Source organism: Microtus ochrogaster, unplaced genomic scaffold, assembly GCF_000317375.1.
Source record: "Microtus ochrogaster isolate Prairie Vole_2 unplaced genomic scaffold, MicOch1.0 UNK1, whole genome shotgun sequence".
In the NCBI taxonomy this organism is placed as follows: domain Eukaryota; kingdom Metazoa; phylum Chordata; class Mammalia; order Rodentia; family Cricetidae; genus Microtus; species Microtus ochrogaster.
The window spans coordinates 2,740,373-2,752,038 of NW_004949099.1; the positions used below are offsets into that span (position 1 = coordinate 2,740,373).

The 11,666-nt window shown below is 47.4% G+C and overlaps 1 protein-coding gene across 1 annotated transcript in view; it reads left to right on the forward strand.

The window, feature by feature from the left end:
- The first annotated feature begins 1,977 nt into the window (after positions 1–1,977).
- Positions 1,978–11,666, forward strand: part of Ruvbl1 (RuvB like AAA ATPase 1) — a 40,007-nt gene continuing 30,318 nt past the window's right edge. Inside the window, exons 1-3 of the mRNA XM_005364846.2 lie at positions 1,978–2,200; positions 4,076–4,162; positions 11,047–11,179. Of these exons, the coding sequence (XP_005364903.1) occupies positions 2,060–2,200; positions 4,076–4,162; positions 11,047–11,179 (361 nt within the window). The 5' untranslated portion in view covers positions 1,978–2,059. The remainder of the gene's footprint in view (positions 2,201–4,075; positions 4,163–11,046; positions 11,180–11,666) is intronic.

Here is an 11,666-nt window from a genome sequence, read left to right on the forward strand (position 1 = left end):
TTTTTTTGTTATATGGTGCTGGAAAGTGACCCTGTCATAGCCAATAAGATGGCCGAGTTCTTCTACTCAGAAATCCTGGGTAGGTGAGAAGTTCTTCTGGGATGGACAGCAGAGCCAGAGGCTTGTGGCTTCAGCTTTGAGAGCCAGGGACCCTATTGTTCTAGGCTTTAAAAGCCATAGGCTTGCAGCTTCAGGTGCTCAGGTTGGTGGCTTATTGCTCTTGGTTTTAGCTACCTGTGGTCACTGTACATAGAAACTATTGTCATACACAGCTTCTAGCAGCAAGCAATGCCTGCTAGCATTATAGCTTCCGAATGGCCAAGTTGAAACTCAACTCTACAGTTTCGGATACTAGACATTTTGACCATTAAGACTTTGAAGCTCCCAGGACTGGAGAGCTGGCTCAACACTGGCTGTTTGTTCTTCCAGAAGACCCAAATTCAATTCCCAGCACTCATATGGTGGCTCACAGCCATCTGTACCTTCAGTTTCATGGGATTTGACACCTTCTTCTGACCTCAGGCACTGCATGTGTGTGATGTACACTTCACACATGCAGGCAGACACACCTCCACATAGAAAACAATAGAGAGACTCGGTGTACCCTGGAACTTGTCTAGCAGCCTCTGCCGTGGGTTTCTCTGCTGCTGCCTGTCACTTGACATTTCTGCTCCCAGTCATTCTGGAACTCTCCAGCTGCCCTTTTATCACCATCTTCACTGCTGCAGACTCTTGTCTTCTTCATGTTACTAGCTCAGCCCACAATTCTACTAACAGAGGTGGAAAGACCACCCAAGACAAGTCTTACAGTGGGCCTAATTTTGCAATACATGGCACACTGCAGCGCAGAAAGATGACTCCTAGCTGATTTGAAAAGTGAAGGACACCTGCTTCTGTAGCCAGAATATTGTAGGGGATGGTAAACAAGAGTGTTTTCCGTCCTTAGGACAGCCGGGCGGTGGTGGCGCATGCCTTTAATCCCAGCACTCTGGGGCAGAGGCAGGCGGATCTCTGTACGTTTGAGGCCAGCCTGGTCTACAAGAGCTAGTTCCAGGACAGGAACCAAAAAAGCTACGGAGAAACCCTGTCTCGAAAAATCAATAAATAATAATAATAATAATAATAATAATAATTCCATCCTTAGGGCAGCCCTTCATGCACGCACATGAAAGATTAAATTTATGCTATAGCACAATAGAGAGATTCATGAAACCAAACGACCACATTTGCACCAATAATCAGTTGCTGATTCAAATGAAGGACCATGCTTTCACCAATCACAGGCTGTTTTGCCTGGGCTGCCTGTAGAACTGTGCCCACTCCAGTCTGATCAAAACGATAAGAGTATGGTGGTAACACCTTTAATCCTGGCACTCAGAAGTCAGAGGCTGGTGGGTCTCTGAGTTCTAGGGCAGTCAAGGCTACATAAACCCATCTTAAAAAAAAAAAGTTCATTAGATAGGTGATGACCAAAATATGGCATAAATTGCCTTCTGGATCTCTTGTATTCTATCAAAAAGTAAAGTGGTTGCCTGAGCATTCTCAGGGCATCCTTGGGGTGTCTTAAATACTCCGATTGGCGTGGGGGAAGTTTGGGCAGCTGTTTTGCTGAAAGTTCTCGCGGGGCAGCTAGATACCTGGGAAAGTCTAACATTTGTCAGTGAGTCACCTCACCCTGGCACAGACATATTAGTCTAGAGTAAAAATAAACATTAAAAGAGGAGTTTACGAAAACAAACAAAAAACTGCCACTAACATTAACAGTGCTTTAAAGTATTTAGCGGTTCCCCATCAAAGACAGCCAGGGGAGGAAACGCTTGCCCTGGGGGAATCCAACCTGTGACACAAACGGAAGTTGGTGGGCGGAACTAACCCGCAGCCAGCGACGAGCGTTTCTTACAGCCAATAGAAACCGAAACCTTCTCGCTCTTGCCAATGGCGCGCTGACAAGGGCGGGTCTCAGAGAGCGGCCTAGTAACGGCCGCGTGGTAACCCGGGCGCCTGGCGTGTCGCAGTGCCTACCTGTCCACGCCAGTTGTGTGTCCAGACGCTCGACAAAATGAAGATTGAGGAAGTGAAGAGCACCACGAAGACGCAGCGCATCGCCTCCCACAGCCATGTGAAGGGGCTGGGACTGGACGAGAGCGGCCTGGCCAAGCAGGCGGCTTCAGGGCTCGTGGGCCAGGAGAACGCGAGAGAGGTGGGCGTGGAGCGTGTGCGCGGGGAGTGTGCAGCGGGACGCGAACCCACCGAGATCAGAAGAAGCGGGGATCACATTAGCGAGCAAAGATTGCATCCTTTGCGGGTCAGGGCACACAAGTTAGGTCTCACCGGAAACGGAGTGGAAGGCTGTGGGGTTAAGCACAGAACTAAGTTTTTAGAGTCTTTTGGCCTGGGAGCTGACCTGGGAAGTAGTGATGGGAGAACCAGTCCGGCCTATTCCCCACCCAAGCACTATTTAGCTATTCCAGTTAAGTCTACTTAAAATCATTGACAGTCATGCCAGGTGTTTTGATCTTTAATGTTGTGCACACGAAGAAATCCAACTGTCCTACAGTAATAAAGCTGACCCCCCCCCCCCATTTCTACCCCAAATCAGTATTCTTCCCATTTTCTCAGCCCTCTCCACTCTGGTTTCTGCAGAGGGTCAGTGGCTACAAAAACTTCATCTTTACATTTGGTGAAGACTGCTTTCTCAGCCTCTTGCAAACTGAAGGTGCCAGGGACAAGACTCTGGTTTCTTCTTGGAGTGCCATCTATCTAAAAGGGAAACATCTGACCCTAGCTCACGTGCGCCTTTTTTTGCAAGCAGGTGATGGTAGTTAGTTGAATGCTTTGAGCCCATTGTTTGTTATTTCATTTCCGTCGAATAACCCTCACTTTGATGCTTTCTAGACATACAAAAAAAAGTTGCAATGTTTGCACAGTAAATACTTAAGAGTACCTAAGTTCTCCAGTGAACACCCTACAGTGGTGCTTTATGGTATACCTGTTCATGGATGAATCTACTGTCATATTTCAGAGTCAACTGCAGGCCTCGGCACATTTTTGCCCCTAAGCCCTTGTGTGTCCAAAGAGTTATTTTGAACACTTGCATTCAGACGAGTAGTCATGATTCTTAGAGATTGCAGTAAAACAGGTCTGAGGGCATTCAGCTGGCAAGGGAAAGGGCCAGCATATAGGCTGGAGTGTATATGACATTGGCGTCTGCCCTAGACGCTCTGCATTGGATTTTTGTATGACCAGTCACACCAGCAGCTTCCCTGGTACTGAAAAGTAAGATTGATGATCTTCTAAAGACCCTTCCTATTCTTTTAGTGTTAGCTGGTATTTCTTTACATTTCATTTGTTAATTGGTGTGTGTGTACACGTGCACGCAAGCCCTCAAGTGCATATGGCTGGTGCACATACAATGCCATCATGCGATTGCTGTGTTGCTTTGGTAAAGGCCAGAGGGTCTGTTCTCCCACTGTGGGATCCAGGGATTGAACTCAGCTCTTCTAGGTTTTGCCGCAAGTGCTTTTTACCCACTGAGCCATCTCAGCAGCCCTTTCCAGTCCTTTTATTGGACGGTGTCATAGCATACCTTTTTTGTTTAGATAATGTTGTTGTGTCCTGGAATCCACATCCCTGCTGCCTTTGAACTTTTAAGTTCCAGATCTGCGCTGGTTTCTGCTGCCTCAGTCTCCGTTTTCCCTTCTTGCTACCATACTTTAGCTGTGGAACTTGCTGTTCTGTAGACATGTAAGCTTCTGCTGTGGATAGTTTGAGTTTTTTATTTTTGCCTGGAATATAGATTTCTGCCCAGGGCTTCTTCCAGTGTTACGTAGAGTGTTATGAGAAAGACCTTCCTGCTCCCCGTGACCACTGTCTCATTACTCTTTTCTCTCCGTAGCTGCGGTCTTGTGCCCTGAGCTGAGCACACGGCTCTGCTGCCTCACCTCCACTGCGCCATTCCGCTCCATAGCAGCACTCAGTGTTGGAAGAGTATGGGAACTATGTGGACCACGCACTGAATTGTTTCTACTGTGAGGCGTTTTAATGTTGACGGATTGTTTCTTTCCATTGTGTGCAGGCATGTGGCGTCATAGTAGAATTAATCAAAAGCAAGAAAATGGCTGGAAGAGCTGTCTTGTTGGCAGGGCCGCCTGGAACTGGCAAGGTACTCATTCATTTTCTGTTCTTTTGTTTTTTTTAAGCTACCCAAGAAAATGATATTAATGTTTAACTCCAACTGAATTCATGTCTTAACTAGTCTCTAGCAAGACTGGTTATATGAATGTTTTAAAAACTAATGTACAATAATACAATTTAGCATATAAAATCTGTTTTCTAAAGTTAAAATTATCCTGGCCTACCTCCAACAGAGAGTGAAATCCTTGGAGGGTCTCATTGTCTCTAGAATGTTCCTTTTATATCTTTCAGGTCTCCTTTGCTTTGTTAGGAAATACCTGTTGATCTGAGTGTCTTAAAATCCAGAGTGATATCTCTTCTAAGGGTGTTCACTCTACCCGACATGTGTGTGAGTGTGCATGTTACATAGGACATGTGGAGAGGTCAGAGGCCATCTTTCAGGAGTTGGTTCTCTTGAACTCTGTTGTGGGGTCGGGGTCTGGGACTCAAACTCAGGCTGCCATGTGGGGCAAGTGCTTTTACCCATTGAGCCATCTTGCTAACCCTTTTTGGTTTTGGTTTTGTTTTCCCTTGAGATAGCGTCTCTCATGCATCCCAGCCTGGCCTCAAACTGGCTGTGTAGCCCAGGCTGGCCTTGAACTGCTGAGCTTCCTACCTTTATCTCAAGTGCCAGGATGATAGGTGGCCTCACTATGTCTAACTGGTGGGATTCCTGAAAGTTACCAGAATTCCTAGTCTGTGCCTCAGTTTTTCTTCACAGGGGCCACAGAGAACATGCACCTGGGTTTGTGTGTGTAAAAAAATAACCTCTTCCACCTGTAGTAAGGTTTTTTGTTGACCACCAGCTCAAATATAACACAGAGACGGCTTATTAATTATGAAAGCTTGGTCTTTAGCTTAGGCTTTTCTCAACTAGCTCTTATAACTTAAATTAACTCATTTATATTAATCTATGTTCTATCATGTGGCATTACCTCTTTTTCATCTTGTACCTCCCATTTCTTTCTTTCTTTCTTTCTTTCTTTCTTTCTTTCTTTCTTTCTTTCTTTCTTTCTTTTTTTTTTGGTTTTTCGAGACAGGGTTTCTCTGTGGCTTTGGAGCCTGTCCTGGAACTAGCTCTGTAGACCAGGCTGGTCTCGAATTCACAGAGATCCGCCTGCCTCTGCCTCCCAAGTGCTGGGATTAAAGGCGTGCGCCACCATCGCCCGGCGTACCTCCCATTTCTTCTCCCTGTCCTGGTGTATCTTTATTGTAATCCAAGCACCTAAATTCCTCCTCCTCTCTCCCTGGAAATTCCGCTTATCTTTCCTGCCTAGCAATTGACCATTCAGCTCTTTATTAAACTAATCACATCTTCACACAGTGTAAACAAATATTCCACAACATCCCCGTCCCCCCCCCCCCCCCCCCCCCCCCCCCCCCCCCCCCCCCGCACTGTTCTTAAATGAGTGGTAAGAGAATAACTAATTCTTACTTTGAAATCCTAACTATTGAATAGATGGTGTGTTTGTTTTGAGACTGGGTCTCACTGTGTAGCTCTGGCTGCCCTAGAACCCAGTATATAGGCCAGGCTGCCCCTGAACACAGAAAGTCTTACTGCAGAGGATGAGCTGTGTTAGTAAACAGATCGAGCCCACCACAGCGGTAGCTCACTGGCCCCTACACAGGCAGCATCAGCTTGTTTATGGCATGTGCCATTTGCTTACCGTGTTTTCTTATGTCAGGCCCCTTCCTTCGCTGTCCAGTTGCTTTCCTAAAGTTGGCTGGAAGTTCCTTCTGTAGGTTTGTTAGTGGAAAAGACTCTCTTGTCCTTGTTTGATTGTTGTTGTTTGAGACAAGGTCTCTGGTAGCCCAAGATGGCCTCAGACTTGAAGATAAAATGCTTGTCTCTGGTGTTAGCTGCCAGTCCTCCTGTCTGGTCCTTTGAGTGCTGAGATTGCAGGCATGACCTGCCAGACCTGACTTTGTCCTTGTGTTGAAAGATGCTGTGCTGGATACAGTGCTCAGTTTCCTTGTGTGCTGGCTCTTCCCTGCTTGTTCTGTTCAGCAGTCTGGTTAGGAGGGTTTCCGGTTTTCCTTCTGGGTGCTTTGAGATGTTTTGGCTTCATGGCTTCATGGCTTCATCATGCACATCGCCAAGGGGATTTTTGTTTCTCTGTCTTGATGTAAACTGCTTCTTAAGCTTGAGCCTTATGTCTCTGTGATGTGTTCTGGAACATCCTCAGCCTCCATTCTTCAGCTCTCTCACCATGTTCTGTGTTCTTTGTCTGTCTCTGTCTAGTTGGGTCAAGTTAAAGTTGGAATGTGGATTTTCAACCTGAAGACATTTTGTAACCTCACAAATATTTTTTCTTTGGTCACAGCTTGAGCTGAACACCTCCCCGGGAATGTACTAGTCCTCAGAGTAAGGAACCATTCTGTCCCCACTGTCAGTGGGCTGAAGTTGAGAAGTGCATGGAGTAGGGCTTACAGAATAGGGTGGTGGGTGTGGCCGGGCCTCCACCTGGAGAGGTGATTATATTTTTTGACATTTGTTATGTCTTTGTCTCTGAACTGTTTGAAAACGGGACCCTGCTATATACCACAGTGTCCTCATCTTACCTCTGACGAACTTGACTCCTACAGCATTAGCTAATGTGCAGTTTGTGTTAGAATTTCTTACAGTTTTTATAAATGAAAAAGAATTAACCAAAAAGGATTAGGAACGGGGTTAGGGAGAGTGGTCTCAGCAGTCCGAGGAGCATAGCCTTTTGAGGAAGGTATCTGGAGCCCATCGTCCGCTGCCGTAGGCCGTCCACGGCAGTTAACTGGTTACTTCACTGCTGTGCCTTGCTCTCGTGGTGCTGGGGGTTAGCCCAGGACTCTGCTTGCAGCAAGTGCTCTACCACTGAGCTCTTTTGGGAAAGGGTCTCACTGACTTACTCTGCGCATCAGAAACTCCTTGTGTAGCCCAGGCTGGCCCTGATTTTCTGTTCTCTTGTCTCAGCCTCTCAAGTAGCTGGGATTACAGGCATGTGCCTCAGTGCTCAGTAGGCTTATGCTTTCAAAGACAGAACAGTTGAGTTGTGTTCTGTTTTGTTTCTTAAAAGGAAATGAAAATGAAGTGTAAACGGCTGGGGAGATGGCTCAGTTGGTAAGGCACTTGCCACACAAGCATGAGGGTCTGCATGATAGTGTTTGCCCCTAATTCCAGTGCCCAGGAGGCAGGGACAAGTGGACCAGCCAGACTGGCTGGGTCAGGGAGAGATCCTGTGTCAGGTGACTCAATGGTTATGGGAATTGCTGACCTTCTGGAGATCCTGAGTTTGGTTCCCGACACTCATGCCAGGTACCTTACAAGTGTCTGTACCCCTAACTGCGAGGGGGTAGATCCCCTTGTTTGGCCTCTGCGGACATGTGAATATATGTAGCTTACACTCAGACACAGTTGTACCCATTAAAAAAGAAGGTAGTGATTGAGGGTGATACCAGGGTCAGCCTCCGACCTTTACATACGTGTGCACATGCACCTCACACACTATGTGATACATGTGTGTATATACAAGATGACTTGTAGAAAAGAGAGTTCTTCAGTTTCTCACTTATTATAAAATTCAGACTTGCCATGTATTTGTCTGAGAGATGCAGGCTCACACAGGACCTGTGCTTTATCCTCAGTAGCACCGGAAAAAGAAAGTCAGAACTCGGCTGGGTGGTGGTGGCGGCGGCACACGCCTTTAATCCCAGCACTCGGGGAGGTGGAGGCAGGCAGATCTCCGTGAGTTCGAGGCTACAAGTTAGTTCCGGGACAGGCTCCGAAGCTACAGAGAAACCCTGTCCCAAAAACAACAACAACAACAAAACACACACACACAGAGAGAGAGAGAGAGAGAGAGAGAGAGAGAGAGAGAGAGAGAGAGAGAGAGAATACATGCAGTTAGAGGCACACCGGCAGTAAACCCTACGTTTCTTTACCTTCCTTTCATTTAGAAGAGTTACTGTCCCCGCCATTTTGCTTTGTTTTCTCTTAATGATGCTGACATTTAAACATTACATTTACTTAATTTGAGGGGGTTGGTTTGTGCCTGCCATGGTGTGCATGTGGCGGTCAGGTGATAACTGGGAGCTGGCTTCCTTCTTCCATTGTGGGCCTTCCAGGTGTCCACCTCAGCTTGTGAGCCTCAACAGCAGTGTCTGTGTCTCCTGAGCCATCTCCTCAGACCTGCACTGACATTTTTAAGCATCCACATCAATCCTTGGTTAAAGATTTCATGGCTGGCCTATGGTGCCTATCCGACTTTGGCCCCAACCCCCAAAAGATGAGTCTTTTTGCCACTTTAAACTCTGGCTAAGGGGGGAGCAGGGGGAGAATGTGGCTCTATGCCTTGTTTAGGAAAAATCTCTCTCTCTTTAATTTTATTCTAAATTTATTTTGCTTGTGGAGTTGAGTTTGGCAAATCTGGAAACTTCTTCCCTGCAGACTGTGTGCTTGCTGAGCGGTGCTGAGGGACCCTGCTCTAGGTTTCTGGACTGTCACAGAGCAGTGCAGTTGTCTGGGAGTGCCAGGGGACTTTTCCTCACTTGCAGCTAGGACAGGACAAAGGTTCACGCACTGTACCCAGGTGTATTCCCTGGAGGCTCATCTTTCTGTCTTTCTGTGGTCCTGTTTTCTGTCTGGGAATTTCTGTTGTAACATTGTATTTTGTCAGAAGCTACAGACTCTGCACACTTGGGTGCAGAAGTTGTCCATGCTCTTGCACATCTAGGTGCTTTGTGGACCCTTGGGCTTTTTGTGTAGTTGGCACCATGTTGCTAGCATGTGAGTCCTTCATTCCTGTGTGATACTGGCCAATTTGACTGGACATGTGAAGAACTAAAATCTTTGGCCTCACTTTGTAAGTTTTCTGGTGCGGTGAGTTTGAAGGCACGTGCTGTCTGAGGAGAAACTTGCAGTTTGCCTGGCGGTGAGGCTACTTTGCTGCATGAAGAGGCAGGGGCACCCTTACTGTCCTGGTGTCCTGGTGCAGCTCCATTCCTGAGGACAGTTGACAGTGAGGTTAGTGCTTGGGCTTTAGGAAAGGAGGCTCTCAGATGAGACTGGAGTAAACCTGCTCAGCCTTTTTTCAGCAGCTTCTTTGTGGGCCAAGGGTCAGTGACGTGGTGTGCACACACAAGGGAAGATAGAGCAGTGCTTGCATCCTGGCTGGACTGTCTGGCCTTGAATAACTTTATATTTCAGTTTCTTAATCTATAAAGTACAAACCAGGACGGGGCACAGAGGCATGCCTGCAATCCTAGCACTGAGGCAGTTAAGGCTGGAGCTCAGGCCAGCTATATCGTAATTTGCTGTCATACTCTACCTGTCAAAAAAACTAAAACAAATAGTTAAACAAATCCCCAAACCAAAAAGGCAAATACAAACTAGAACATGGGGTTGAAGCTTCCTGTGGAAGGTCTGTGAGGTAGTCACAGTGGTAGGTGAGAGGGCTGGGCAGGAACTTTCCTTCTAGGACCCTTCACCCAGAGGAAACAGAAAGTGCAGCGCGCTCCCCTCAGCATTTACCCTGTCCACTTGGATAGATGGCCGCTTCTGAATTAGGCCAAAGGAGGCACAGGAGCCGCGAATTGTGTGAGGGCGCTCTGACGTCTGAAGCCGAGGATGGAGACTTGAGGTCTTGGAGCTACTTGGAAGAGACAGCAGGGTGACTGCGAAACAGGCAGCCCCGGGCCCCCACTGGGTGTCCCATGTCAGAATATGTTCCTCTGTATCCTGTCACATTCCAGACATCTTCCCCTTGCTCCTAGAATATCAGTGTTACTGTTATCTGCTCTGGGCTCATAAACTCAGGTGTGTGCCTGAGCTGAGTCAGTGGCAGGTGTGTTCCCAGATGTTCTGGGGCTGAGAAGGCTGCAGCGGGAGTCAACTGCTGCCGCAGGGTGATGAAAACCACACAGAACCAGTTTGTGGGCAATGTGATCTAGCCTAGTACTTTAATCTTTCATTTGACTGATGAGGCCTCCGGCTTTGCTCAGTGTGAAGGTTACTCCAAATGGCGGCGGGTAGCACTGCCATCCAGTTTCCGTCTCACAGCCTACTTCTTTCTGCACTTTACCTTATGTTAATTTGCTGCCAGATTGTACTATCTTGAAACTATCACCGAAAGGGATTGAAAGGAGCAGGAAGCACCGTTGTCAGGTCATCTGTATGTGCTGTCTGTCGCTCTTAGACACTTGCCTTTCTTCCTTGGTATTTGCCCCTATCTCTACTCCACCCGGCCTTGCTCAGCTAGCCTCTGCCCGCTATAGTTGATTACCTGCAGCCATTGGTGTTTCCCAGAGTGTGCTAATGTGACTCATGTCAAAAAACACTGCCTAGGTTTCCTTCCCTTGTGGGCCACTTAATATAAAGTGGACATTAAGTGACACATCCCTTCAGTGCTGATTTCTACTGACGTATAGGTTGCTGTTTGTGGTGTGTGTACAAACAGAAAGAAGTCTAGGGCCTTGTAGTAGCCTGTGCAGACAGGCCAGATGCTGCTTGAGGCTGAGAGAGAAGAGTCAGGAAGATGGTGCTCTTTCTGGTGAGAACCATTGCCAGTCCAGATGTGCCCCTTCCTAGGGTGTGGCACCTGGGCTGTGTCTAGTTCCTTCCATGGTAGAGTGAAGAACACAGTAGCATCGGCTTAGATGTGGGGGTCTTGTGAAGCACTTGCAGTCAGGCCTTAATTGGGGCATCCCTTATAAGTATAATGGTGATCAAGGTGGGGTGTATGATATTCAGAGTGCACAGAGCCAGCCTCTGCCATGGAAACATGCCTGTGAGGATAGAGGATGAGACTTCACTGCTCCCGGCGATGCTGTTTTAATAACCTGTGTCTCTGAATGACCATTTCTAGCACTAAGCAAATGTCTTCCTGTTCTTGTCCTCTGCAGACAGCCTTGGCTCTGGCTATTGCTCAGGAGCTGGGCAGTAAAGTCCCTTTCTGCCCGATGGTGGGTAGTGAAGTGTACTCAACTGAGATCAAGAAGACAGAGGTGCTGATGGAGAACTTCCGCAGGGCCATTGGTGAGTGATGAGTGTGGGGACGGTGGGAAAGTGGCTTTCATCTCCAGGAGCCTTGAAGCCTCTTGGTTGTAAAGATGCCATATGACAGGATTTGTATCTGTTTCTCCTTTGGCACATTGCCATTATGCTTGCACGTGAATGACAAAACCCTGGTGTTCTAACTGGGGCAGCTGTGGACCCCAGTTATGGCACTTGGGTTCTTCACATGGGAAAAATGGATGTAAGTCAGGATCAGAGTATGGCTTAAGGGTGTGCTTGCACATGCAAAGCTCCAGGTTTGACCTCAGCACCAGCCTCTTCAAGAAAAGCAGAATCTCACTATATAGTCTTGGTTGTCCTGAAACTTGCTATGTAGACCAGGCTGGCCCCAAACTCCCAGAGATCTGCCTTCCTCTGCCTCCAAGTACTGGGATGTGCTACCACACTGGCTAAAGAGATTGTTTTAGGCATACACATACAGAGAGAGAGAGAGAGAGAGAGAGAGAGA